Source organism: Oncorhynchus mykiss, chromosome 4 (genome assembly GCF_013265735.2).
Source record: "Oncorhynchus mykiss isolate Arlee chromosome 4, USDA_OmykA_1.1, whole genome shotgun sequence".
NCBI lineage: Eukaryota > Metazoa > Chordata > Actinopteri > Salmoniformes > Salmonidae > Oncorhynchus > Oncorhynchus mykiss.
In genome coordinates, this window is record NC_048568.1 from 33,064,596 (window position 1) to 33,092,556 (window position 27,961).

Here is a 27,961-nt window from a genome sequence, read left to right on the forward strand (position 1 = left end):
GGCAGGTGCCTAGGTGCCTTGCACTGTGCGCACACCGAACAGGAGGACACATAAACCCTCACGTCCTTGGCTAACGTGGGCCACCAGTACTTCCCAGCAAGACAGCGCACTGTCCGACCGATGCCAGGATGACCAGAGGAGGGTGAAGTGTGGGCCCAACAGATCAAGCGATCGCGGACATCGAACGGAACATACTTACGCCCAACTGGACACTGGGTAGAAGTGGGCTCTGAACGTGACGCCCGTTCGATGTCTGCGTCCACCTCCCACACCACTGGTGCCACCAGGCAAGAAGCTGAAATAATGGGAGCGGGATCTGCGTACCACTCCTCTGTGTCATACATCCGGGACAGTGCGTCTGCCTTAACATTCTGGGAACCTGGTCTGTAGGAGAGGGTGAAAGAAAAGCGGGTGAAAAACATGGCCCACCTTGCCTGGCGAGGGTTCAGTCTCCTCATTGCTCGAATGTACTTCAGATTGCGGTGGTCAGTCCAAATGAGAAAAGGGTGCCTGGCCCCCTCAAGCCAATGTCTCCACGCTTTCAGAGCCTTGACAACAGCCAACAACTCCCGGTCCCCCACATCATAGTTTCGCTCCGCCAGGCTGAGCGTCTTCGAAAAGAATGCACAGGGGCAAAGACTTAGTGGCGTATCCGAGCTGTGAGACATCACAGCCCCTGACAGCACAATCCCTGCCTCAGATGCGTCACCTCAACTATGAACGCTAAGGAGGGATCAGGATGAGACAGCAAGGGAGCCGAGGAAAACAGAGCCTTCAGGTGACCAAAAGCCCTGTCCGCCCCAGTTAACCACTGCAGTCGCACCGGTCCCCCTTTCAGCAGTGAGGTAATGGGAGCCGCTACCTGACCAAAACCCTGGATAAACCTCCGGGAGTAGTTGGCAAACCCTAAAAACCGCTGCACCTCCTTTACCGTGGTTGGAGTCGGCCAATTACGCACGGCTGAAATGCGGTCATTCTCCATCTCTACCCCTGACACGGAAAAGCGGTACCCTAGGAAGGAGACGGACTGTTGGAAGAACAGACATTTCTCAGCCTTGACATACAGGTCATGTTCCAACAGTCGACCAAGCACCCTGCGTACCAGGGACACATGCTCGGTGCATGTAGCGGAGTATATTAGAATGTCATCTATATACACCACTACACCCTGCCGTGCAGGTCCCTGAAAATCTCATCTACAAAGCATTGGAAAACTAATGGAGCAATCATTAACCCGTACGGCATGACGAGGTACTCATAATGCCCAGAAGTGGTGCAAAATGCTGTCTTCCACTCATCTCCCGCCCGAATACGCACCAGGTTATAAGCGCTCCTGAGGTCCAATTTTGTGAAGAAGCGCACCCCGTGTAATGACTCGGTCATACTGGCTATGAGCGGTAGCGGGTAACTGTATTTTACCGTGATCTTATTTAAACTTCTATAATCAATACACGGGCGCAAATCTCCATCCTTCTTCTTCACAAAAAAGAAACTCGAGGAGACAGGTGAGATGGAAGGCCGAATGTATACTTGTCCCAGAGATGTCTCCATAGCCGCCATCTCCTCCTGTGACAGAGGATACACGTGACTCCTGGGAAGTGCAGCTTCTACCAAGAGATCTATCGCACAATCCCCCGGTTGATGGGGTGGTAATTGAGTCGCCTTCTTTTTACAGAAGGCGAGTGCCAAATCGGCATATTTGGGGGGAATGTGCATGGTGGAGACCTGGTTTGGACTTTACACCGTAGTGGCACCTAAGGAAACACCTACGCACCTAAGGAAACACCTACACACCTCCCTGAGTACTGACGGATGGCTATCCCTTGAGAGCCCTCTGTTGCCACGAAATAGTGGGACGTTGCGAAGCCAACCAGGGAATCCCCAAGACAACAGGGAATGCAGGAGAGTCGATGAGGAAGAGACTAATTCGCTCCCTATGATTCTCCTGCGTTATCATAGTGAGCAGAGCTGTGACCTCCCTAATTAGCCCCGACCCCAAAGGACGACTGTCCCCCCAGCACCGACCATTAGTGTGCCCTCTGCGGCCACAGTTGGTGCAGGGAATGGTCCCCCCTCCGGTCCCCCTCGTTGCAGCGCCTCCCAACTCCATAGGAGTTGGATCAGGAGCGCTGGGGGATGGAACTGATGGACCCTGATCAGAACGTCCGCGGGAGGCCAACAGGTTGTCCATCCGGATCAATGAGTCCACCAGCTGGTCCAGTGTAAGGGTGGTGTCCCTGCAGGCTAGCTCCCGACGAACATCCTCTCGTAAGCTACACCTGTAGTGATCGATCATGGCCCGCTCATTCCATCCCGCGCCGGCCGCCAGAGTTCTAAAGTCCAGCGCAAAATCTTGAGTGCTCCTCATCCCCTGACGTAGATGAAATAGGCGTTCCCCCGCCACTCTCCCCTCCGGGGGATGATTGAATACCACCCGGAAACGGCGGGCGAACTCCTCATAGTCATCCAACGTCTGACCTTCCCTGCCCCAGATGGTGTTGGCCCATTCCAGGGCTTTATCGGTCAGACAGGAGATAAGGGCGCTCACTCTCTCGCGTCCCGAAGGAGCTGGCCGGACACCATCATACGCCCTCGGGAGAGAGAGCTGAATCCCACCGGATCCTGATGATGGAGAGGCGGACATCACGGTAAGTAGTGGTGGAACCTGAGGAGACACAAGGTTCACAGGAAAAACCCCTCTCTCCCATCGGTCCATGGTTTGCTGCTGAACGCGCATGAATGTGCTGCTGAACGCGCTCCTCCATTTGAAGCGGAGGGCTGGCTGCACCTGCTGACTCCATGTATTTTGGTGCGTGATTCTGTCAGAGTCTACCTAGAGGATAGTGAAGGAGTCAGGCGCAGGACACCGGTAAGAGTAAAAACCACTGAGTAAAAACCACTGTATTTACTCAATCCGAGAACGGAACAGAAATCCAGCTATAAAACAAAGACAAAACAGGATACGAACTCCAACACACGAAAGACAATCACGCACAAAACAGAAAGGGAAACCAGAGGGTTAAATAAGGAACATAATCAGGAGATGGGAACCAGGTGTGTAAGCAGACAAAACAAAAGGAAAAATTAAACATGGATCGGTGGCAGCTAGAAAGCCGGTGACGTCGACCGCCGAACACCGCCCGAACAAGGAGAGGGAACAACTTCGGCGGAAGTCATGACAGTGAGTTAGGTCTGCTCTATACCAAATTAGCATACCTGCTGAGTCCCTTCCTTGTTTCACACCTGGTAGTTTGGTGGATGGGACTACCAGCTCTCTGTAACCTAGAGGGCAACCAGTGTCTCCGTATCCTCTATACCAGGTTTCTTGCAGGATGACAATGTCTGTATTACCGATTTCTTTGGTGAAGTCCAGGTTCCTGCTCTTTAGGCCAAAGGCAGAATACCTCAGGCCTTGGAAATTCCAGGATGATATAGTGAAGGCTTTGTGTTCCATAAAGTGTCCAATGTTGTTGGTCGTGTGGTTTGGCCTCAGACCAGCAAGTCTGAGCAGAGCCTGCTGAGCATCTGGTACATGCCATTGGCTTGGGCTAGTGTAAGAGTGGTGGTTGGGCCTGTTTGCCCGCTCACTGCCTGGGCGTATGTGTGACTTCCATGTTGAGGCCCTCTTTGCGGGGGTGGGGTGCATGGGGTGGGCAGGAGGGGCATAGGTCTGATCTGAAGGGGCCTAAATGGGGTGTGGGCATGGTTGACGTGGGGGGGTGTTGATTGGTTAGGGTGGGGGTATGGATGTGGCTGGTGGTGCTGTGGTCTGGATGTAAGTCCTCTTGGCGTGGGTCCTCTATGTGTAGGTCCGGGGGGGGTCCCGCAGGTTTGGGAGGGTGTCTCGCTGGTCTGGGCGAGGTGTCTATTGATCTGTTGCTCCTGTGTGAAGTGTTGGGGATACATTTGAGAGCGATGTCCTTTAGAGTCCGGGCGAAGGGGGTCACTGCTGCCTTGTAGAAGTGGACCTGGTCATAGAGGCTGTTCAAGTCCAGGGTGGAGTGGTGGGCCAGGAAAACATTTGGTTTTGAGGCACAGTCACAGGAAATTGTGGCAGGGGGAAGTATTTTCGTGGTAGGAGGGTGGAGATAACCACTTGTGCGTTGGGGAAAGTAGAAGAAGCTTTTTCAATCACTCCCTTCAGTGCTGTGGCCACCCTTTCCTGCTGTGCTTTCAGGTAGTGTGTGCCTGTGTGTATTATTATGTGGCTAGGTGAACCTAGTTGGTCCTCAGACAGAAGGTCTAGGGTGCGCTGGGTGTTTGGACACCAGAGTTTAGACACACTGCATTTTGGAAAAAGTTTTTTTTTCTTGTATATGTTTCCCATTTGTTCTCAGTGGGTGTGGGGGGGTTGTCAGAAGGGCTATCAGGGTGGCTGACGGGGGGGGGGGTGCTCAGGGGGGGTGAGAGCCCCTGGGCTTGATTTGTCTGTTCTACTGTGATGTCGACGCTATGGTCAGGGTCTGGTGTGGACTGTTCTGCTGTGGTGTCGAGACTTTTGTTGGGTGCTGAGGTGGGCTGTTCTACTGGCTTCTCTGTGGGGGTGGCCACCTCTCTAGTGGGTTGTTCTCAGTCACACAATATCCCCCTCAACCTCTCCTCCAGCAGTCTGCTCCTCTCCTCTAGTGCTCTGTTCTTCTCCTGCTCCTGCTCTTTCTCCTGTTGAAGTTGTCTTACAAGAGTCCAGTGCAGATATGTCTCTCTCCACCTCCAGATCTCCGGGTCTGGTTAAGGGGGTGTTGTTGTGCTGGACTGTTGTCTGGGTCTGTGCTGACTGGAGTGTGATCACCTGCTGTTCCAGCTCCACCTGCCTTACCTCCAGCTGGGTAAATGTATCCTTCATTTCAATGAGGGGGTAGTACTCTGTGCTGGGAGGTTGACTTTCGGCTGGGAGTGGCTCGTCTGTGGAGTTATATAATGAAGAGGTCTGGTCTGACCCACTCGGGGTGGGGGTATCTTTCTCAAGGGAGAGCGTCTCCTGTTGGGCTAATTCTTTGATTAGGTGAAAGTCAAGCTGAAACTGTTTGGGGTTGCCCTGTACCATTACTGTTCCAGAGATTTATATTAGCTGACTCAGAGTCCTCATTGTCAAGTATCCTGAGTTTCCACCCCTCGTTAACACCCCCTCTCTTAATAAAGGGGTAGTGTGCTAATATAGCACAGTGCCATGCCAGGGGATGGTTTGTGTGGAAGATAAGGTTGCTGATGTTCCCATTTTTTGTTATAGTCAGTGTAACGATTGTGATTCTGACGAAGAGGAGTAGTAGGAAGGATTGGAGGACCAATGCGCAGCGTGGTAAGTGTCCATATTCTTTAATAATAATAATGAACACTGAGCAAAACAATAAACGACAACGTGAAATAACAAAACCGAAACAGTTCCGTGTGGAACTCACGCCCTGAACAAACTAAAACAAAGACAAAACAAAGGAACTAAGGTCAGAACGTGACAGTCAGCAAAAAGTGTCTCTTGATTTTCCATAAGGAGCTTAATTTTGCAATCTTCTCTTGCCTTATCATTCTTTACATACACAGGGTACTGTATTTGAATTACCTCTGAACAGCAGGAGGCAGCTTATAAGGCCTCTCCATTTGGTTGGAGTAGACTGTGTGACTCTCCTGCCATTATTGGGCTAAAGGGCTTTGACACCTCTCACTTGACATGTCAGTGCTAATTGAAGCTGTATCAAGCTTGGTAGAATTATGTTATAGTTCAGTCCTTATAAAGTAATGTAGTGTATTTTTCTTCTTGGCTTTTGGAAATAAAATACTGTTTCAGACTAAACATTACTTACTCAGTTCCAGGTTGGATGGTGTTTTCAGGTTTCTGTTGTTTTCCAGAGAATTTGCTGTATAGAATAATAATCCTTGGTAGTTGTGAACCTTCAAGGTGATTCCGTAGTTCCGTCCAAAATCAGGTTGTAGATTTTGAGTTTTGATTTGAAGTGAGGGTTATGTTGTAGAGGGTAGCATCCTGTATATGTTCCTGACAAAATATTCAAGTTTATCTAAATCTATCTTATTTTAAGAAAATGCTGAAAAAAGCAGGAGCTCATCTGATCATGACCTCTAGCCTTCTCTCTCTCTCTCTCTCTCTCTCTCTCTCTCTCTCGCTCTCTGCTTTGTATCTCTCTCTCTCTCTCTCTCTCTCTCTCTCTGCTTTGTCTCTCTCTCTCTCTCTCTGCTTTGTCTCTCTCTCTCTCTCTGCCACTCTGCTTTGTCTCTCTCTCTCTCAAACCTCTCTATGTCTCTCTGCTTTGTCTCTCTCTCAACATTCTCTCTATCTCTGCTTTGTCTCTCTCTCAACCCTCTATTTGTCTCTCTGCTTTGTCTCTCTCTCAACCCTCTATCTGTCTCACTGCTTTGACTCTCTCTCAACCCTCTCTCTGTCTCACTGCTTTGACTCTCTCAACCCTCTCTATTTCTCCCCTGATTTGTCTCCCTCAACCTCCCCTCTGTCTCTCTATATCAAACCTCTGCCTGTCTCTGCTTTGTCTCTCTCTCAACATTCTCTCTATCTCTGCTTTGTCTCTCTCTCAACATTCTCTCTATCTCTGCTTTGTCTCTCTCTCAACATTCTCTCTATCTCTGCTCTGTCTCTCTCTCAACATTCTCTCTATCTCTGCTTTGTCTCTCTCTCAACATTCTCTCTATCTCTGCTTTGTCTCGCTCTCAACCGTCTCTCTATCTCTGTTTTGTCTCTCTCTCAACATTCTCTCTGTCTCTGCTTTGTCTCTCTCTCAACATTCTCTCTATCTCTGCTTTGTCTCGCTCTCAACCTTCTCTCTATCTCTGCTTTGTCTCTCTCTCAACATTCTCTCTGTCTCTGCTTTGTCTCTCTCTCAACATTCTCTCAATCTCTGCTTTGTCTCTCTCTCAACATTCTCTCTATCTCTGCTTTGTCTCTCTCTCAACATTATCTCTATCTCTGCTTTGTCTCTCTCTCAACATTCTCTCTCTCTCTGCTTTGTCTCTCAAACCTCTCTCTGCCTCTTTGCTTTGTCTCCTTCTCAATCCTCTCCATGTGTCTCTGCTTTGTCTCTCTCTCAAACCTATCACTGTCTATCTGATTTGTCTCTCTCTCAACCCTCTCTCCATCTCTCTGCTATGTCCCTCTCCAAACATCCTCTTTTATTCAGAAATCTCTCTCTCAACCCTCTCTCTGTCTCTCTGCTTTTACCCTCTCTCAAAAAACTGTCTGTCACTCTGCTTTGTCTCTTGGTAGAATTATGTTATAGTTCAGTCCTTATAAAGTAATGTAGTGTATTTTTCTTCTTGGCTTTTGGAAATAAAATACTGTTTCAGACTAAACATTACTTACTCAGTTCCAGGTTGGATGGTGTTTTCAGGTTTCTGTTGTTTTCCAGAGAATTTGCTGTATAGAATAATAATCCTTGGTAGTTGTGAACCTTCAAGGTGATTCCGTAGTTCCGTCCAAAATCAGGTTGTAGATTTTGAGTTTTGATTTGAAGTGAGGGTTATGTTGTAGAGGGTAGCATCCTGTATATGTTCCTGACAAAATATTCAAGTTTATCTAAATCTATCTTATTTTAAGAAAATGCTGAAAAAAGCAGGAGCTCATCTGATCATGACCTCTAGCCTTCTCTCTCTCTCTCTCTCTCTCAACCCTCTCTCCATCTCTCTGCTATGTCCCTCTCCAAACATCCTCTTTTATTCAGAAATCTCTCTCTCAACCCTCTCTCTGTCTCTCTGCTTTTACCCTCTCTCAAAAAACTGTCTGTCACTCTGCTTTGTCTCGCTCTCATCTGTCTCTCTCTCTGTCTCTCTGCTTTGTCTCTCTCTCAAACCATTCTCTGTCTCTCTGCGTTGTCTCTCTCTCTACCTTCTCTCTATCTCTGCTTTGTCTCTCCCTCTCAACCCAATCCTTGTCTCTCGGCTTTGTCAATCTCTCAACCCTCTCTCTGTCTCTCTGCTTTGTCTCTCTCAACCCTTTCTCTGCCTCTGCTGTGTCTCTTTCTCAACCTTCTCTCTGTCTCTGTGCTTTCTCTCTCTCTCTCCCAACCCTCTCTCTGTCTCTCTGCTGTGTCTCTCTCTCAAACCTCTCTCTGCCTCTCTGCATTGTCTCTCCCTCTCAACCGTTTCCATGTCTCTCTGCTTTGTCTCTCTCTCTCAACCCTCTCTCTGTCTCTCTGCATTGTCTCTCCCTCTCAACCCTCTCCATGTCTCTCTTCTTTGTCTCTCTCTCAACCCTGTCTGTCCCTACTTTGTCTCTCCCTCTCACCCCTCTCACTGTCTCTGCTTTGTCTCTCTCTCAACATTATCTCTATCTCTGCTTTGTCTCTCTCTCAACATTCTCTCTATCTCTGCTTTGTCTCTCTCTCAGCATTCTCTCTATCTCTGCTTTGTCTCGCTCTCAACATTCTCTCTATCTCTGCTTTGTCTCGCTGTCAACCTTCTCTCTATCTCTGCTTTGTCTCTCTCTCAACATTCTCTCTATCTCTGCTTTGTCTCTCTCTCAACATTCTCTCCATCTCTGCTTTGTCTCTCTCTCAGCATTCTCTCTATCTCTGCTTTGTCTCTCTCTCAACATTCTCTCTCTCTCTGCTTTGTCTCTCTCTCAACATTCTCTCAACATTCTGATCATGACCTCTAGCCTTCTCTCTCTCTCTCTCTCTCTTTCTCTCTCTCTCTCTCTCTCTGCTTTGTCTCTCTCTCTCTCTCTCTGCTTTGTCTCTCTCTCTCTCTGCCACTCTGCTTTGTCTCTCTCTCTCTCAAACCTCTCTATGTCTCTCTGCTTTGTCTCTCTCTCAACATTCTCTCAATCTCTGCTTTGTCTCTCTCTCAACATTCTCTCAACATTCTGATCATGACCTCTAGCCTTCTCTCTCTCTCTCTCTCTCTTTCTCTCTCTCTCTCTCTCTCTGCTTTGTCTCTCTCTCTCTCTCTCTGCTTTGTCTCTCTCTCTCTCTCTGCCACTCTGCTTTGTCTCTCTCTCTCTCAAACCTCTCTATGTCTCTCTGCTTTGTCTCTCTCTCAACATTCTCTCAATCTCTGCTTTGTCTCTCTCTCAACCCTCTATTTGTCTCACTGCTTTGACTCTCTCTCAACCCTCTCTCTGTCTCACTGCTTTGACTCTCTCAACCCTCTCTATTTCTCCCCTGATTTGTCTCCCTCAACCTCCCCTCTGTCTCTCTATATCAAACCTCTGCCTGTCTCTGCTTTGTCTCTCTCTCAACATTCTCTCTATCTCTGCTTTGTCTCTCTCTCAACATTCTCTCTATCTCTGCTTTGTCTCTCTCTCAACATTCTCTCTATCTCTGCTCTGTCTCTCTCTCAACATTCTCTCTATCTCTGCTTTGTCTCTCTCTCAACATTCTCTCTATTTCCTCTTTGTCTCTCTCTCAACATTCTCTCTATCTCTGCTTTGTCTCGCTCTCAACCGTCTCTCTATCTCTGTTTTGTCTCTCTCTCAACATTCTCTCTGTCTCTGCTTTGTCTCTATCTCAACATTCTCTCTATCTCTGCTTTGTCTCGCTCTCAACCTTCTCTCTATCTCTGCTTTGTCTCTCTCTCAACATTCTCTCTGTCTCTGCTTTGTCTCTCTCTCAACATTCTCTCAATCTCTGCTTTGTCTCTCTCTCAACATTCTCTCTATCTCTGCTTTGTCTCTCTCTCAACATTCTCTCTCTCTCTGCTTTGTCTCTCAAACCTCTCTCTGCCTCTTTGCTTTGTCTCCTTCTCAATCCTCTCCATGTGTCTCTGCTTTGTCTCTCTCTCAAACCTATCGCTGTCTATCTGATTTGTCTCTCTCTCAACCCTCTCTCCATCTCTCTGCTATGTCCCTCTCCAAACATCCTCTTTTATTCAGAAATCTCTCTCTCAACCCTCTCTCTGTCTCTCTGCTTTTACCCTCTCTCAAAAAACTGTCTGTCACTCTGCTTTGTCTCTCTCTCATCTGTCTCTCTCTCTGTCTCTCTGCTTTGTCTCTCTCTCAAACCATTCTCTGTCTCTCTGCGTTGTCTCTCTCTCTACCTTCTCTCTATCTCTGTTTTGTCTCTCTCTCAACATTCTCTCTGTCTCTGCTTTGTCTCTCTCTCAACATTCTCTCTATCTCTGCTTTGTCTCTCTCTCAACATTCTCGCTATCTCTGCTCTGTCTCTCTCTCAACATTCTCTCTATCTCTGCTTTGTCTCTCTCTCAACATTCTCTCTATCTCCTCTTTGTCTCTCTCTCAACATTCTCTCTATCTCTGCTTTGTCTCGCTCTCAACCGTCTCTCTATCTCTGTTTTGTCTCTCTCTCAACATTCTCTCTGTCTCTGCTTTGTCTCTATCTCAACATTCTCTCTATCTCTGCTTTGTCTCGCTCTCAACCTTCTCTCTATCTCTGCTTTGTCTCTCTCTCAACATTCTCTCTGTCTCTGCTTTGTCTCTCTCTCAACATTCTCTCAATCTCTGCTTTGTCTCTCTCTCAACATTCTCTCTATCTCTGCTTTGTCTCTCTCTCAACATTCTCTCTATCTCTGCTTTGTCTCTCTCTCAACATTCTCTCTCTCTCTGCTTTGTCTCTCAAACCTCTCTCTGCCTCTTTGCTTTGTCTCCTTCTCAATCCTCTCCATGTGTCTCTGCTTTGTCTCTCTCTCAAACCTATCGCTGTCTATCTGATTTGTCTCTCTCTCAACCCTCTCTCCATCTCTCTGCTATGTCCCTCTCCAAACATCCTCTTTTATTCAGAAATCTCTCTCTCAACCCTCTCTCTGTCTCTCTGCTTTTACCCTCTCTCAAAAAACTGTCTGTCACTCTGCTTTGTCTCTCTCTCATCTGTCTCTCTCTCTGTCTCTCTGCTTTGTCTCTCTCTCAAACCATTCTCTGTCTCTCTGCGTTGTCTCTCTCTCTACCTTCTCTCTATCTCTGTTTTGTCTCTCTCTCAACATTCTCTCTGTCTCTGCTTTGTCTCTCTCTCAACATTCTCTCTATCTCTGCTTTGTCTCGCTCTCAACCTTCTCTCTATCTCTGCTTTGTCTCTCTCTCAACATTCTCTCTGTCTCTGCTTTGTCTCTCTCTCAACATTCTCTCAATCTCTGCTTTGTCTCTCTCTCAACATTCTCTCTATCTCTGCTTTGTCTCTCTCTCAACATTCTCTCTATCTCTGCTTTGTCTCTCTCTCAACATTCTCTCTCTCTCTGCTTTGTCTCTCAAACCTCTCTCTGCCTCTTTGCTTTGTCTCCTTCTCAATCCTCTCCATGTGTCTCTGCTTTGTCTCTCTCTCAAACCTATCGCTGTCTATCTGATTTGTCTCTCTCTCAACCCTCTCTCCATCTCTCTGCTATGTCCCTCTCCAAACATCCTCTTTTTTTCAGAAATCTCTCTCTCAACCCTCTCTCTGTCTCTCTGCTTTTACCCTCTCTCAAAAAACTGTCTGTCACTCTGCTTTGTCTCTCTCTCATCTGTCTCTCTCTCTGTCTCTCTGCTTTGTCGCTCTCTCAAACCATTCTCTGTCTCTCTGCGTTGTCTCTCTCTCTAACTTCTCTCTATCTCTGCTTTGTCTCTCCCTCTCAACCCAATCCTTGTCTCTCGGCTTTGTCAATCTCTCAACCCTCTCTCTGTCTCTCTGCTTTGTCTCTCTCAACCCTCTCTCTGCCTCTGCTGTGTCTCTTTCTCAACCTTCTCTCTGTCTCTGTGCTTTGTCTCTCTCTCTCTCCCAACCCTCTCTCTGTCTCTCTGCTGTGTCTCTCTCTCAAACCTCTCTCTGCCTCTCTGCATTGTCTCTCCCTCTCAACCCTCTCCATGTCTCTCTGCTTTGTCTCTCTCTCTCAACCCTCTCTCTGTCTCTCTGCATTGTCTCTCCCTCTCAACCCTCTCCATGTCTCTCTGCTTTGTCTCTCTCTCTCAACCCTCTCTCTGTCTCTCTGCATTGTCTCTCCCTCTCAACCCTCTCCATGTCTCTCTTCTTTGTCTCTCTCTCAACCCTGTCTGTCCCTACTTTGTCTCTCCCTCTCACCCCTCTCACTGTCTCTGCTTTGTCTCTCTCTCAACATTATCTCTATCTCTGCTTTGTCTCTCTCTCAACATTCTCTCTATCTCTGCTTTGTCTCTCTCTCAGCATTCTCTCTATCTCTGCTTTGTCTCGCTCTCAACATTCTCTCTATCTCTGCTTTGTCTCGCTCTCAACCTTCTCTCTATCTCTGCTTTGTCTCTCTCTCAACATTCTCTCTATCTCTGCTTTGTCTCTCTCTCAACATTCTCTCCATCTCTGCTTTGTCTCTCTCTCAGCATTCTCTCTATCTCTGCTTTGTCTCTCTCTCAACATTCTCTCTCTCTCTGCTTTGTCTCTCTCTCAACATTCTATCTATCTCTGCTTTGTCTATCTCTCAACATTCTCTCTATCTCTGCTTTGTCTCTCTCTCAACATTCTCTCTATCTCTGCTTTGTCTCTCTCTCAACATTCTCTCTATCTCTGCTTTGTCTCTCTCTCAACATTCTCTCTATCTCTGCTCTGTCTCTCTCTCAACATTCTCTCTATCTCTGCTTTGTCTCCCTCTCAACATTCTCTCTATCTCTGCTTTGTCTCTCTCTCAACATTCTCTCTATCTCTGCTTTGTCTCTCTCGCTCAACCCTCTATTTGTCTCTCTGCTTTGTCTCTCTCTCTCAACCCCATCTCTGTCTCTCTGCTTTGTCTCTCTCTCATCTCTCTCCCTGTCTCTCTCTCATCTCTCTCCCTGTCGCTCTGCTTTGTTTCTCTCTCAAACGTCTCTCTGACCCTCTGCTTTGTTCCTCTTTCAACCCTGTCTGTCTCTGCTTTGTCTCGCTTTCAACCTTCTCTCTATCTCTGCTTTGTCTCTCTCTCAACATTCTCTCTATCTCTGCTTTGTCTCTCTCTCAACATTCTCTCTATCTCTGCTTTGTCTCTCTCTCAACCCTCTATCTGTCTCTCTGCTTTGTCTCTCCCTCTCAAACCTCTCTATGTCTCTCTGCTTTGTCTCTCTCTCAACCCTCTCTATCTCTGCTTTGTCTCCCACTCAAACCTCTCTATGTCTCTCTGCTTTGTCTCTCTCTCAACCCTCCCTATCTCTGCTTTGTCTCCCACTCAACCCTCTCTCTGTCTCTGCTGTGTCTCTCTCTCAAACCTCTCTCTGCCTCTCTGCATTGTCTCTCCCTCTCAACCCTCTCCATGTCTCTCTGCTTTGTCTCTCTCTCTCAACCCTCTCTCTGTCTCTCTGCATTGTCTCTCCCTCTCAACCCTCTCCATGTCTCTCTGCTTTGTCTCTCTCTCTCAACCCTCTCTCTGTCTCTCTGCATTGTCTCTCCCTCTCAACCCTCTCCATGTCTCTCTTCTTTGTCTCTCTCTCAACCCTGTCTGTCCCTACTTTGTCTCTCCCTCTCACCCCTCTCACTGTCTCTGCTTTGTCTCTCTCTCAACATTATCTCTATCTCTGCTTTGTCTCTCTCTCAACATTCTCTCTATCTCTGCTTTGTCTCTCTCTCAGCATTCTCTCTATCTCTGCTTTGTCTCGCTCTCAACATTCTCTCTATCTCTGCTTTGTCTCGCTCTCAACCTTCTCTCTATCTCTGCTTTGTCTCTCTCTCAACATTCTCTCTATGTCTCTCTGCTTTGTCTCTCTCTCAACATTCTCTCCATCTCTGCTTTGTCTCTCTCTCAGCATTCTCTCTATCTCTGCTTTGTCTCTCTCTCAACATTCTCTCTCTCTCTGCTTTGTCTCTCTCTCAACATTCTATCTATCTCTGCTTTGTCTATCTCTCAACATTCTCTCTATCTCTGCTTTGTCTCTCTCTCAACATTCTCTCTATCTCTGCTTTGTCTCTCTCTCAACATTCTCTCTATCTCTGCTTTGTCTCTCTCTCAACATTCTCTCTATCTCTGCTCTGTCTCTCTCTCAACATTCTCTCTATCTCTGCTTTGTCTCCCTCTCAACATTCTCTCTATCTCTGCTTTGTCTCTCTCTCAACATTCTCTCTATCTCTGCTTTGTCTCTCTCGCTCAACCCTCTATTTGTCTCTCTGCTTTGTCTCTCTCTCTCAACCCCATCTCTGTCTCTCTGCTTTGTCTCTCTCTCATCTCTCTCCCTGTCTCTCTCTCATCTCTCTCCCTGTCGCTCTGCTTTGTTTCTCTCTCAAACGTCTCTCTGACCCTCTGCTTTGTTCCTCTTTCAACCCTGTCTGTCTCTGCTTTGTCTCGCTTTCAACCTTCTCTCTATCTCTGCTTTGTCTCTCTCTCAACATTCTCTCTATCTCTGCTTTGTCTCTCTCTCAACATTCTCTCTATCTCTGCTTTGTCTCTCTCTCAACCCTCTATCTGTCTCTCTGCTTTGTCTCTCCCTCTCAAACCTCTCTATGTCTCTCTGCTTTGTCTCTCTCTCAACCCTCTCTATCTCTGCTTTGTCTCCCACTCAAACCTCTCTATGTCTCTCTGCTTTGTCTCTCTCTCAACCCTCCCTATCTCTGCTTTGTCTCCCACTCAACCCTCTCTCTGTCTCTGCTTTGTCAATCTCTCAACCTTCTCTCTGTTTCTCTGCTTTGTCTCTCTCTCAAACCACTCTCTGTCTCTCTGCTTTGTCTCTCTCTCAACCTTCACTCTGTTTCTCTGCTTTGTTTCTCTCTCAAACCGATCTCTGTCTCTCTGCTTTGTCAATCTCTCAACCCTCTCTCTGTCTCTGCCTTGTCTCTCTCTCAACCCTCTGTCTGTCTCTCTGCTTTGTCTCTCTCTCAACCCTCTCTCTATCTCTCTGCTTTGTCTCTCTCTCTCAACCCTCTCCCTGTCTCTCTGCTTTGTCTCTCCCCCTCAACCCTCTCTATGTCTCTCTGCTTTGTCTCTCTCTCAAACCGATCTCTGTCTCTCTGCTTTGTCTCTCTCTCTCTCAACCCTCTCTAGCTCTGCTTTGTCTCCCACTCAACCCTCTCTCTGTCTCTGCTTTGTCAATCTCTCAACCCTCTCTCTGTCTCTCTGCTTTGTCTCTCTCTCAACCTTCACTCTGTTTCTCTGCTTTGTTTCTCTCTCAAACCGATCTCTGTCTCTCTGCTTTGTCAATCTCTCAACCCTCTCTCTGTCTCTGCCTTGTCTCTATCTCAACCCTCTGTCTGTCTCTCTGCTTTGTCTCTCTCTCAACCCTCTCTCTATCTCTCTGCTTTGTCTCTCTCTCTCAACCCTCTATTTGTCTCTCTGCTTTGTCTCTCTCTCTCTCAACCCCATCTATGTCTCTCTGCTTTGTCTCTCTCTCATCTCTCTCCCTGTCTCGCTCTCATCTCTCTCCCTGTCTCTCTGCTTTGTCTCTCTCGCAAACCGATCTCTGTCTCTCTGCTTTGTCTCTCTCTCTCTCAACCCTCTCTATCTCTGCTTTGTCTCCCACTCAACCCTCTCTCTGTCTCTGCTTTGTCAATCTCTCAACCCTCTCCATGTCTCTCTGCTTTGTCTCTCCCCCTCAACCCTCTCTCTGTCTCTCTGCTTTGTCTCTCTCTCAAACCGCTCTCTGTCTCTCTGCATTGTCTCTCTCTCTCTATCTCTGCTTTGTCTCCCACTCAACCCTCTCTCTGTCTCTGCTTTGTCAATCTCTCAACCCTCTCTCTGTCTCTCTGCTTTGTCTCTCTCTCAAACCACTCTCTGTCTCTCTGCTTTGTCTCTCTCTCAACCCTCTCCCTGTCTCTCTGCTTTGTCTCTCTCTCGCTCTCAACATTCTCTCTATCTCTGCTTTGTCTCTCTCTCAACATTCTCTCTCTCTGCTTTGTCTCTCTCTCAACATTCTCTCTATCTCTGCTTTGTTTCTCTCTCAACCCTCTCTCTGTCTCTCTGCTTTGTCTCTCCCTCTCAAACCTCTCTATGTCTCTCTGCTTTATCTCTCTCAACACTCTCTATCTCTGCTTTGTCTCCCCCTCTCAACCCTCTCTCTGTCTTTCTGCTCTGTCCCTCTCTCAAACCTCTCTAAGTCTCTCTGCTTTGTCTCTCTCTCTCTCAACCCTCTCTATCTCTGCTTTGTCTCCCACTCAACCCTCTCTCTGTCTCTGCTTTGTCAATCTCTCAACCCTCTCTCTCTGTCTCTCTGCTTTGTCTCTCTCTCAACCTTCTCTCTGTTTCTCTGCTTTGTTTCTCTCTCAAACCACTCTCTGTCTCTGCCTTGTCTCTCTCTCTCTCAACCCCATCATTGTCTCTCTGCTTTGTCTCTCTCTCATCTCTCTCCCTGTCTCGCTCTCATCTCTCTCCCAGTCGCTCTGCTTTGTCTCTCTCTCAAACGTCTCTCTGACCCTCTGCTTTGTTCCTCTTTCAACCCTGTCTGTCTCTGCTTTGTCTCGCTTTCAACCTTCTCTCTATCTCTGCTTTGTCTTTCTCTCAACCTTCTCTCTATCTCTGCTTTGTCTCTCTCTCAACATTCTCTCTATCTCTGCTTTGTCTCTCTCTCAGCATTCTCTCTATCTCTGCTTTGTCTCGCTCTCAACATTCTCTCTATCTCTGCTTTGTCTCTCTCTCAACATTCTCTATATCTCTGCTTTGTCTCTCTCTCAACATTCTCTCTATCTCTGCTTTGTCTCTCTCTCAACATTCTCTCTATCTCTGCTTTGTCTCTCTCTCAACATTCTCTCTATCTCTGCTTTGTCTCTCTCTCTCAACATTCTCTCTATCTCTGCTTTGTCTCTCTCTCAGCATTCTCTCTATCTCTGCTTTGTCTCGCTCTCAACATTCTCTCTATCTCTGCTTTGTCTCTCTCTCAACATTCTCTCTCTCTGCTTTGTCTCTCTCTCAACATTCTCTCTATCTCTGCTTTGTTTCTCTCTCAACCCTCTCTCTGTCTCTCTGCTTTGTCTCTCCCTCTCAAACCTCTCTATGTCTCTCTGCTTTGTCTCTCTCTCAACCCTCTCTATCTCTGCTTTGTCTCTCCCTCTCAACCCTCTCTCTGTCTTTCTGCTCTGTCCCTCTCTCAAACCTCTCTAAGTCTCTTTGCTTTGTCTCTCTCTCTCAACCCTCTCTATCTCTGCTTTGTCTCCCACTCAACCCTCTCTCTGTCTCTCTGCTTTGTCTCTCCTTCTCAACCCTCTTTCAGTCTCTCTGCTTTGTCTCTCCCTCTCAACCCTCTCTCTGTCTCTCTGCGTTGTCTCTCTTTCAACCCTCTCTCTGTCTCTCTGCTTTGTCTCTCCCTCTCAACCCTCTCTATGTCTCTCTGCTTTGTCTCTCTCTCAAACCGCTATCTGTCTCTCTGCATTGTCTCTCTCCCTCTATCTCTGCTTTGTCTCCCACTCAACCCTCTCTCTGTCTCTGCTTTGTCAATCTCTCAACCCTCTCTCTGTCTCTCTGCTTTGTCTCTCTCTCAAACCATTCTCTGTCTCTCTGCTTTGTCTCTCTCTCTCAACCCTCTCCCTGTCTCTCTGCTTTGTCTCTCTCTCGCTCTCAACATTCTCTCTATCTCTGCTTTGTCTCTCTCTCAACATTCTCTCTCTCTGCTTTGTCTCTCTCTCAACATTCTCTCTATCTCTGCTTTGTTTCTCTCTCAACCCTCTCTCTGTCTCTCTGCTTTGTCTCTCCCTCTCAAACCTCTCTATGTCTCTCTGCTTTATCTCTCTCAACACTCTCTATCTCTGCTTTGTCTCTCCCTCTCAACCCTCTCTCTGTCTTTCTGCTCTGTCCCTCTCTCAAACCTCTCTAAGTCTCTCTGCTTTGTCTCTCTCTCTCTCAACCCTCTCTATCTCTGCTTTGTCTCCCACTCAACCCTCTCTCTGTCTCTGCTTTGTCAATCTCTCAACCCTCTCTCTCTGTCTCTCTGCTTTGTCTCTCTCTCAACCTTCTCTCTGTTTCTCTCTCAAACCACTCTCTGTCTCTGCCTTGTCTCTCTCTCAACCCTCTCTCTGTCTCTCTGCTTTGTCTCTCTCTCAAACCGCTCTCTGTCTCTCTGCATTGTCTCTCTCTCTCTATCTCTGCTTTGTCTCCCACTCAACCCTCTCTCTGTCTCTGCTTTGTCAATCTCTCAACCCTCTCTCTGTCTCTCTGCTTTGTCTCTCTCTCAACCTTCTCTCTGTTTCTCTGCTTTGTCTCTCTCTCAAACCACTCTCTGTCTCTCAGCTTTGTCTCTCTCTCAACCCTCTCTCTGTCTCTCTGCTTTGTCGCTCCCTCTCAACCCACTCTATGTCTCTCTGCTTTGTCAATCCTTCTCAACCCTCTCTCTGTCTCTCTGCTTTGTCTCTCCCTCTCAACCCTCACTATGTCTCTCTGCTGTGTCTCTCTCTCAAACCGCTCTCTGTCTCTCTGCATTGTCTCTCTCTCTCTATCTCTGCTTTGTCTCCCACTCAACCCTCTCTCTGTCTCTGCTTTGTCAATCTCTCAACCCTCTCGCTGTCTCTCTGCTTTGTCTCTCTCTCAACCTTCTCTCTGTTTCTCTGCTTTGTCTCTCTCTCAAACCACTCTCTGTCTCTCTGCTTTGTCTCTCTCTCTCAACCCTCTCCCTGTCTCTCTGCTTTGTCTCTCCCCCTCATGAGAGTTGTTTGACAAAGCACTCAACCCTCTCTATGTCTCTCTGCTTTGTCTCTCTCTCAAAACGATCTCTGTCTCTCTGCTTTGTCTCTCTCTCGCTCTCAACATTCTCTCTATCTCTGCTTTGTCTCTCTCTCAACATTCTCTCTCTCTGCTTTGTCTCTCACTCAACATTCTCTCTATCTCTGCTTTGTTTCTCTCTCAACCCTCTCTCTGTCTCTCTGCTTTGTCTCTCCCTCTCAAACCTCTCTATGTCTCTCTGCTTTGTCTCTCTCTCAACCCTCTCTATCTCTTCTTTGTCTCTCCCTCTCAACCCTCTCTCTGTCTCTCTGCTTTGTCTCTCCCTCTCAAACCTCTCTATGTCTCTCTGCTTTGTCTCTCTCTCAACCCTCTCTATCTCTGCTTTGTCTCCCACTCAACCCTCTCTCTGTCTCTCTGCTTTGTCAATCCTTCTCAACCCTCTTTCAGTCTCTCTGCTTTGTCTCTCCCTCTCAACCCTCTCTCTGTCTCTCTGCGTTGTCTCTCTCTCAACCCTCTCTCTGTCTCTCTGCTTTGTCTCTCCCTCTCAACCCTCTCTATTTCTCTCTGCTTTGTCTCTCTCTCAAACCGCTCTCTGTCTCTCTGCATTGTCTCTCGCTCTCTATCTCTGCTTTGACTCCCACTCAACCCTCTCTCTGTCTCTGCTTTGTCAATCTCTCAACCCTCTCTCTGTCTCTCTGCTTTGTCTCTCTCTCAACCTTCTCTTTGTTTCTCTGCTTTGTCTCTCTCTCAAACCACTCTCTGTCTCTCTGCTTTGTCTCTCTCTCTCAACCCTCTCCCTGTCTCTCTGCTTTGTCTCTCCCCCTCATGAGAGTGGTTTGACAAAGCACTCAACCCTCTCTATGTCTCTCTGCTCTGTCCCTCTCTCAAACCTCTCTAAGTCTCTCTGCTTTGTCTCTCTCTCTCAACCCTCTCTATCTCTGCTTTGTCTCCCACTCAACCCTCTCTCTGTCTCTCTGCTTTGTCAATCCTTCTCAACCCTCTTTCAGTCTCTCTGCTTTGTCTCTCCCTCTCAACCCTCTCTCTGTCTCTCTGCGTTGTCTCTCTCTCAACCCTCTCTCTGTCTCTCTGCTTTGTCTCTCCCTCTCAACCCTCTCTATTTCTCTCTGCTTTGTCTCTCTCTCAAACCGCTCTCTGTCTCTCTGCATTGTCTCTCGCTCTCTATCTCTGCTTTGCCTCCCACTCAACCCTCTCTCTGTCTCTGCTTTGTCAATCTCTCAACCCTCTCTCTGTCTCTCTGCTTTGTCTCTCTCTCAACCTTCTCTTTGTTTCTCTGCTTTGTCTCTCTCTCAAACCACTCTCTGTCTCTCTGCTTTGTCTCTCTCTCTCAACCCTCTCCCTGTCTCTCTGCTTTGTCTCTCCCCCTCATGAGAGTGGTTTGACAAAGCACTCAACCCTCTCTATGTCTCTCTGCTTTGTCTCTCTCTCAAACCGATCTCTGTCTCTCTGCTTTGTCTCTCTCTCTCTCTCAACCCTCTCTCTGTCTCTGCTTTTTCAATCTCTCAACCCTCTCTCTGTCTCTCTGCTTTGTCTCTCTCTCAACCTTCTCTCTTTTTCTCTGCTTTGTTTCTCTCTCAAACCACTCTCTGTCTCTGCTTTGTCAATCTCTCAACCCTCTCTCTGTCTCTCTGCTTTGTCTCTCTCTCAACCCTCTCTCTATCTCTCTGCTTTGTCTCTCTCTCTCAACCCTCTATTTGTCTCTCTGCTTTGTCTCTCTCTCTCAACCCCATCTCTGTCTCTCTGCTTTGTCTCTCCCTCTCAAACCTCTCTATGTCTCTCTGCTTTGTCTCTCTCTCAACCCTCTCTATCTCTGCTTTGTCTCCCACTCAAACCTCTCTATGTCTCTCTGCTTTGTCTCTCTCTCAACCCTCTCAACCCTCTCTATCTCTGCTTTCTCTCTCTCAACCTTCTCTCTATCTCTGCTTTGTCTCTCTCTCAACATTCTCTCTATCTCTGCTTTGTCTCTCTCTCAACATTATCTCTATCTCTGCTTTGTCTCTCTCTCAACTTTCTCTCTATCTCTGCTTTGTCTCTCTCTCTCAACATTCTCTATATCTCTGCTTTGTCTCGCTCTCAACCTTCTCTCTATTTCTGCTTTGTCTCTCTCTCAACATTCTCTCTATCTCTGCTTTGTCTCTCTCTCAACATTCTCTCTCTCTCTGCTTTGTCTCTCTCTCAACCCTCTATCTGTCTCTCTGCTTTGTCTCTCCCTCTCAAACCTCTCTATGTCTCTCTGCTTTGTCTCTCTCTCAACCCTCTCAACCCTCTCTATCTCTGCTTTGTCTCTCCCTCTCAACCCTCTATCTGTCTCTCTGCTGTGTCACTCCTTCTCAACCCTCTCTCTGTCTCTCTGCGTTGTCTCTCTCTCTCAACACTCTCTCTGTCTCTCTGCTTTGTCTCTCCCTCTCAACCCTCTCTATGTCTCTGCTTTGTCTCTCTCTCAAACCGCTTTCTGTCTCTCTGCTTTGTCTCTCTCTCTCTATCTCTGCTTTGTCTCCCACTCAACCCTCTCTGTCTCTGCTTTGTCAATCTCTCAACCCTCTCTCTGTCTCTCTGCTTTGTCTCTCTCTCAACCTTCTCTCTGTTTCTCTGCTTTGTCTCTCTCTTAAACCACTCTCTGCTTTGGCTCTCTCTCTCAACCCTCTCCCTGTCTCTCTGCTTTGTCTCTCCCCCTCAACCCTCTCTATGTCTCTCTGCTTTGTCTCTCTCTCAAACCGATCTCTGTCTCTCTGCTTTGTCTCTCTCTCTCTCTCTCAACCCTCTCTATCTCTGCTTTGTCTCCCACTCAACTCTCTCTCTATCTCTGCTTTGTCAATCTCTCAACCCTCTCTCTGTCTCTCTCTCAACCTTCTCTCTGTCTCTGTTTTGTCTCTCTCTCAACTCTCTCTCTGTTTCTCTGCATTGTTTCTCTCTCAACTCTCTCTTTTTCTCTGCATTGTCTCTCTCTCCATCCTCTCTCTGTCTCTGCGTTGTCTCTCTCTCTCAACCATCTCTCTGTCTCTGCTTTGTCAATCTCTCAACACTCTTTCTGTCTCTGCTTTGTCAATCTCTCAACCCTCTCTCTGTCTCTGCTTTGCCAATCTCTCAACCCTCTCTCTGTCTCTGATTGTCTCTCTCTCTCAAATCTCTCTCTGTTTCTCTGCATTGTTTCTCTCTCAACCCTCTTTCTCTCTCTCTCAGCCCTCTCTCTGTCTCTCTCTCAACCCTCTCTCTGTTTCTCTGCTTTTTCTCTCTCTCAACTCTCTCTCTCTGTTTCTCTGCTTTGTTTCTCTCTCAACCCTCTTTTTCTCTGCTTTGTCTCTCTCTCTCAGCCCTCTCTCTGTCTCTCTGCTTTGTCCGTCTCTCAACCCTTTCTCTTCCTCTCTGCATTTTCTCTCCTCTCCATTCTCTCTCTCCTCTTTCCCTCCTACCATCTAATTACAGTGCTCCCTTGCTCTCTTCTCCATCCTTCTTTAAATTGATCTGCCTCTCCCTCCCTCAATCCCTCCATTTGTCCACCTCTCTGACAGAGTCCTGATGGTGACATGGATGACAGCAATACTCTTGACCTGAGTGTGAGCCGGGGGCAGCCGGGGGGTCCGGAGGGGAGTGGCACGGTGCTGACCCCCCTGCAGCCCATGTCCACACAGCGCCAGGCCCTGCTCAACAGCAGCCGCTGCTACCAGATGAGTGAGGCCGACTGCTGGGACCTGCCCGTGGACTACACCAAGATCAAGCGCATCACCGACGACGATCACAAAGAGGTATGGGGAAGGACCGCGGCATTATGGGTATTGTATTCATATTTTTTTGGGGTGTTCAACATTCAAATCTATTGAACAGAGTGGTGCTGTATTTTATTTCAATGTTCTCTTACAGTGGATACACAATTCAAAGATGGTTTATACAGAACATATTTTACTCCCTGTGAGTGTTCAATATTCCCGATTGAGCCATAGACAGAACACAGGTAATCATAGCCGCGGGAAGTAGAGGTGCTGAGTGTGCTGCTGCACCCCTGAAAAATCACTAAAGTGGTGTACTGGGTCTTTTCTAGTACTAGTGGAATGATATAGACATCTGTAGCTCGGGCAACAACAAAAAATATCAGCACATATGCTTTGTCAAAAAAGCCAGTTGTATAATTAGGAACATAATCCTGCAGGATTCAAGTGTTGGAATTGTAAGCGTTGTTGCCTTGTCCCTTTCTCTGTGATGTCATTCTAATGGAATCTAGAAAGAACACTGTCTTCAAACATTTACATCAAAAGGTGGAAAGTTATGAGCAAAGACACAAAACATCCATATCAAGTTAAATATTTTTCTTGATCAAGTAACATGAAAACAACCACTTTTTGTGCAGTATTAATTTACCATCCTTACAAACCACTTAATGTACATTATTGTATTGTACATAGGCTGGTCATCTAGGTTTGTAGACGTTCCATCAACATGAAAAACAATGCAGAATGAAGTACATTCAGACATCAAGTGGTTTGTGATGACGTGGATCAGTTGGTGGAGTATGGTGCGTCCAATGCTATGGTTGTTGGTTTGAATCCAACGGGGGACCCGTATGATAATATATGCACTCACTACTGTAAGATCCTCTGGATGAGAGTGTCTACTGGAATGGAAAATGAATGAATAGACCATTCCAGTTTTCACATAGGAATGAGTTGCATTTGCAAAGTATTTCAAGAAACTGGAAAGCATATATCAAGCAAGTATTTTTATATTCCACAGGTTTTATTAGATGAACTGTTTTGTACAGATACTTATCAGACTCAAGATACAAATACTGGTAAAACATTCAAATATGTTTAATTTAGTTTAAATATTTCACGGAACTAGTGCACTGACCATATGAGCGGACCGATATAGATGTCTTCAGCGCAGACATTTTTTTCTGCAAAAACATTGCAGCACCCCCACCCCCAAACTACTTCCCACAGCTATGCAGGTAATGGTGATTTGATTTGGCTCACCCAGGGGAAAGGGAGGATGGGGGTATCCAGTATCCACTGATAGTCTTTCAGTGACATCTAGTGGATGCTGCTGGTACTGCATTCACTTAATGGATGAATCTCAATTGTTTTTCCTTCATACCTCACACCCTGCTTCTCAAGACACAGAGCAGAAGATGAGAGGCAGGGAAGGAAAGAGGAGATGAGGAATCAAGGAAATACAATTGAGATTCCAATTAATCAGTGAAGCGCCTTCATGGTTGGTGAGATCACAGGAGGTTGGTGGCACCTTAATTGGGGAGGATGGGCTCTTGGTAATGACTGGAGCGGAATTAATGGAATGGTATCAAATACATCAGAATACCAATGCCATTCCATTCACCCCGTTCCAGCCATTAATATGAGCCGTCCTCCCCTCAGCAGCTCCTGTGGGGAGATACATTGAGGAGCAGCAGCATTATCTGATTAATGGCTGGTAGATCATCTTTGCACCTTGTACTCTGAATCTCTGATATTACACAAAGCAAACCAAGCAGTACATTTATCCATTTGCAGTGTCTGATTGAAAAGCTTGATGTTGAGGGGTTTAATCGTAAGAGTTACTGGGCTTGCTAATCGAGCATGGATTAAACAATTCCAGTATTTTGTATTTGTATTTCTTATGGATCCCGATTAGTAGCTACTCTTCCCGGGGTCCGGCAAAATGAAGGCAGTTTATACAAGTTGAGCATGAGTACACAGATTAAGTGGAGAGGGTTTCTTTGGGAGAATTGCTTTATACATAGGATCTGCTGAGTAATTTAAAAAAATTGGGATGTGAGATGTGCATATGAATTCTAATCATGCAATGAAACGAATCATCTAGGACGTGCAATATGAGTCTATGGTCTCCATTGTGACATGATGTAGTCTTCTTTTCTTTCATCCCTCCACCAGGAGGAGGACCTGGACCCGTTCCAAGACCTTCTAGACGAGCATCACTACGGAGGGGACGTGACCATGCCCAGCCCAAAACACAAGTACGCCCCCTGCAAGGAGGGCAAGGAGGAGCTCATCACGTAAGGCCAAAACAAGCTTATTTTCTCATCACCTCGTTACTACTTTACAGCCTTTATACCTTTACCTAGTGATCATCTTCCTCATCTAATGTTATCATTGTGTGTAATCTAATGTTATCATTCTGTGTAATTTAAATCAGGGGCGCAACTTTGATTTTAGAAGTGGGGGGGGATATAATTATTATTATTATATTCTTTATCCAGTCGGATTAACACTCCAAATAGCTTACCCGACCACATGGTCCTAAAGCACACCGTAGCCTCGTTTTGTATCACATTCCATTGATACAACTGGGGGGAACAAAAATGCAATTTCAGAATGTGAGGGGGACATGTCCCTCCGTCCACAGTGAAAGTTGCACCCCTGAATCTAATGTTATCATTGTGTTATCTACTGTCATCCTTGTGTGTTTGTGTGTTCTCTAGTCTCTCCAGCTACCAGCTAGCTGACAAAAGCATCTGCAGTATGATGATGACCAATGCGCAAGACCTCAAGTAAGCAGAACCTCATTCCTAAAATATCTCTGATATACTCTAGACTTTTGTGAGTTTTATATTTTAGTCTCTAGTTTCACAGCAGACAAATACCCTGATAGACCAATAGCCTGATAGTGTCAATGCTGTCAGCTTTGGTATTACCCTGTCCCCTGTAGTCACGCTCCTTGTCCCCTCTCTGTCCCAGGTGTCCCACTCCAGGATGTGACGGGTCTGGACACATCACTGGGAACTACGCCTCGCACAGGAGGTAGCTTGCACCCCATCATAATGACAACAAAAAAAGACACGCAGTATATTCAGCAGCCCCCAACACCTCAGATTGAAATGCAGGGCGAGGCTAGTATATACATATATACTACCGTTCAAAAGTTTGGGGTCACTTGTAATGTCCTTGTTTTTGAAAGAAAAGCACATTTTCTGTCCATTAAAATAACATCAAATTGATCAGAAACAGAGCTGGAAATGGCTGTTTTTTTAATTGAATATCTACATAGGCGTACCGAGGCCCATTATCAGCAACCATCAATCCTGTGTTCCAATGGCACATTGTGCCAGCTAATCCAAGTTTATAATTTAAAAGGCTAATTGATCATTAAAAAAAACTTTTGCAATTATGTTAGCACATCTGAAAACTGATGTCCTAATTAAAGAAGCAATAAAACTGGCCTTCTTTAGACTAGTTGAGTATCTCGAGCATCAGCATTTATGGGTTTGATTACAGGCTGAAAATGGCCAGAATCAAAAATCTTTCTTATGAAACTCGTCAGTCTATTCTTGTTCGGAGAAATGAAGGCTATTCCAGGCAAGACATTTCCAAGAAACTGAAGATCTCGTACACGGCTGTGTACTACTCCCTTCACAGAACAGCGCAAACTGCCTATAACCAGAATAGAAAGAGGAGTGGGAGGCCCCAGTGCACAACTGAGTAAGAGGACAAGTACATCTAGTTTGAGAACACCAGTCTCAATGTCAACAGTGAAGAGGCGACTCCGGGGATGCTGGCATTCTAGAGTTCCTCTGTCCAGTGTCTGTGTTATTTTGCCCATCATAGTCTTTTCTTTTTATTGGCCAGTCTGAGAAATTGCTTTTTCTTTTCAACTCTGCTTAGAAGGCCAGCATCCCGGAGTTACCTATTCACCGTTGACGTAGAGACTGGTGTTTTGCGGGTACTATTTAATGAAGCTGCATGTTGAGGACTTGTGAGGAGTCTGTTTCTCAAACTAGACACTCTAATGTACTTGTCCTCTTGCTCAGTTGTGCACTGGGGCCTCCCACTCCTCTTTCTATTCTGGTTAGAGCCAGAATAGAGCCTGGTTAGAGCCAGTTTGCTCTGTTTTGTGAAGGGAGTAGTACACAGCGTTTTATGCCCATGTTGACTCCAATGCTTCCCACAGTTGTGTCAAGTTGGCTGGATGTCCTTTGGATGGTGGACCATTCTTGATACCCACAGGAAACTGTTGAGCGTTGAAAACCCAGCAGCGTTGCAGTTCTTGACACACTCAAACCGGTGCACCTGGCACCTACTACCATACCCCTGTTCAAAGGCACTTAAATCTTTAGTCTTGCCCATCCATGCATTGAATGGCGCACATACACAATCCATGTCTCAAGGCTTAAACATCCTTCTTTAACCTGTCTCCTCACCATCTACATTGGGTGAAGAGGATTTAAGAGGTGACATCAATAAGGGGTCATAGCTTTCACCTGGATTCACCTGGTCAGTCTGATACAGTATGTCATGGATGTCCTAATGTTTTGTACAGTATACTACATATTTTGTATACCTGATAGCTGGATTGGTGTGTGGATTGTTTAGACTCAGTTCCACTAAGCTCTGATAGTAATTTATAACTGTCTATAAATGTCTTTGTATAGACCCTTTTCCGTACACGACACACTGACGTCATGCATAGATGAGCGCAACTCTAGTCGGGAGTATAAAAGCCATCGACATCTGTGCCCATTCAACATAGCCTAGATTACATTTTTTATTACTTCTAATAAAATGGGGTTCTCATACGCTTACACTGATGTTTTGATTCTTGCTTACACAGTCACTTAGATTACATTTGGTTGTGATCTTTGGAAATGAACTATTTTGGATGCAGTAGTTGTTAGCTAGAATGCTAACGCTCATCGATATAGGCTGTAGCAAAAGCTAGCCATAGAGGAATTTTACTGGTTGAAATGTTAAGTATAATGTAGTTGACTTTATATAACATTATATTAAGCAGGGCATTCATACAAGCCTTAAAATACCATTACAATCCAAGAGGAGTGAAATTCACTCATAAAGCAACATCTAAATAGATGCTTTTTTTTCTGGCGTTTTATAAGAACTCCCCCTTCAAATCAAATTTGATTGGTCACATACACATATTTAGAAATGGTATTGTGGGTGTAGCAAAATGCCTGTGTTTCTAGCTCCAACAGTGCAGTAATATCTAACAATTCACAACAATACACACAAATCTAAAAGTAAAAGAATGTAATTAATAAAAATAGAAATATTAGGATGAGCAATGTCGGAATGGCATCGACTAAAATACAGTAGAATAGCTCCAACTTGCACGCATCGTCCTCGTGACACAGAAAGGGCTACATGGTTTGTCTTGAAATCATCTGAAACTGACTTTCCAGATTCAAAGAAGTGATGAACTCCACATGCACTGACGTTGTAATCATACTCTTAAGATGGTAGTGAACTGCACAAGACCTTTCCCCTCTAGTCTGTCAGGCTGTCCACGGGCCAAGAAGAGTGGGATCAAGATACTGCACAGCAAGGAGGACAAGGACGACCAGGAGCCAATCAGGTGTGGCTTTGGAATGGATGGATAGTGTATCGTATCTTGTTAATTTGTCATATTCTCGAAGCCATAGTCCTGTATTTCACCTCATATTTCCCTACAGCCAGGGTGGTACACGTAGTGAGTACAGTACAGTAAGATTATATTTCAGATACTTCTGGCATTTGGTAAAGTATTGCCATAA

The 27,961-nt window shown here is 46.3% G+C and overlaps 1 protein-coding gene across 10 annotated transcripts in view; it reads left to right on the top strand.

Moving 5' to 3' along the window:
• Window positions 1-27,961, top strand: part of LOC110521081 (myelin transcription factor 1-like protein) — a 152,856-nt gene that overhangs the window by 99,389 nt on the left and 25,506 nt on the right. For 5 of the 10 annotated variants that reach the window (XM_036976123.1, XM_036976122.1, XM_036976127.1 and 2 more), the window contains exons 13-17: window positions 21,978-22,211; window positions 24,324-24,472; window positions 24,899-24,967; window positions 25,155-25,217; window positions 27,685-27,783. In XM_036976123.1, coding sequence (XP_036832018.1) covers window positions 21,978-22,211; window positions 24,324-24,472; window positions 24,899-24,967; window positions 25,155-25,217; window positions 27,685-27,783 — 614 coding nt within the window. Of the gene's footprint in view, window positions 1-21,977; window positions 22,212-24,323; window positions 24,473-24,898; window positions 24,968-25,154; window positions 25,428-27,684; window positions 27,784-27,961 lie in introns of those variants that run through there. The other 5 variants (XM_036976124.1, XM_036976129.1, XM_036976131.1 and 2 more) reach the window with 3 other exon arrangements.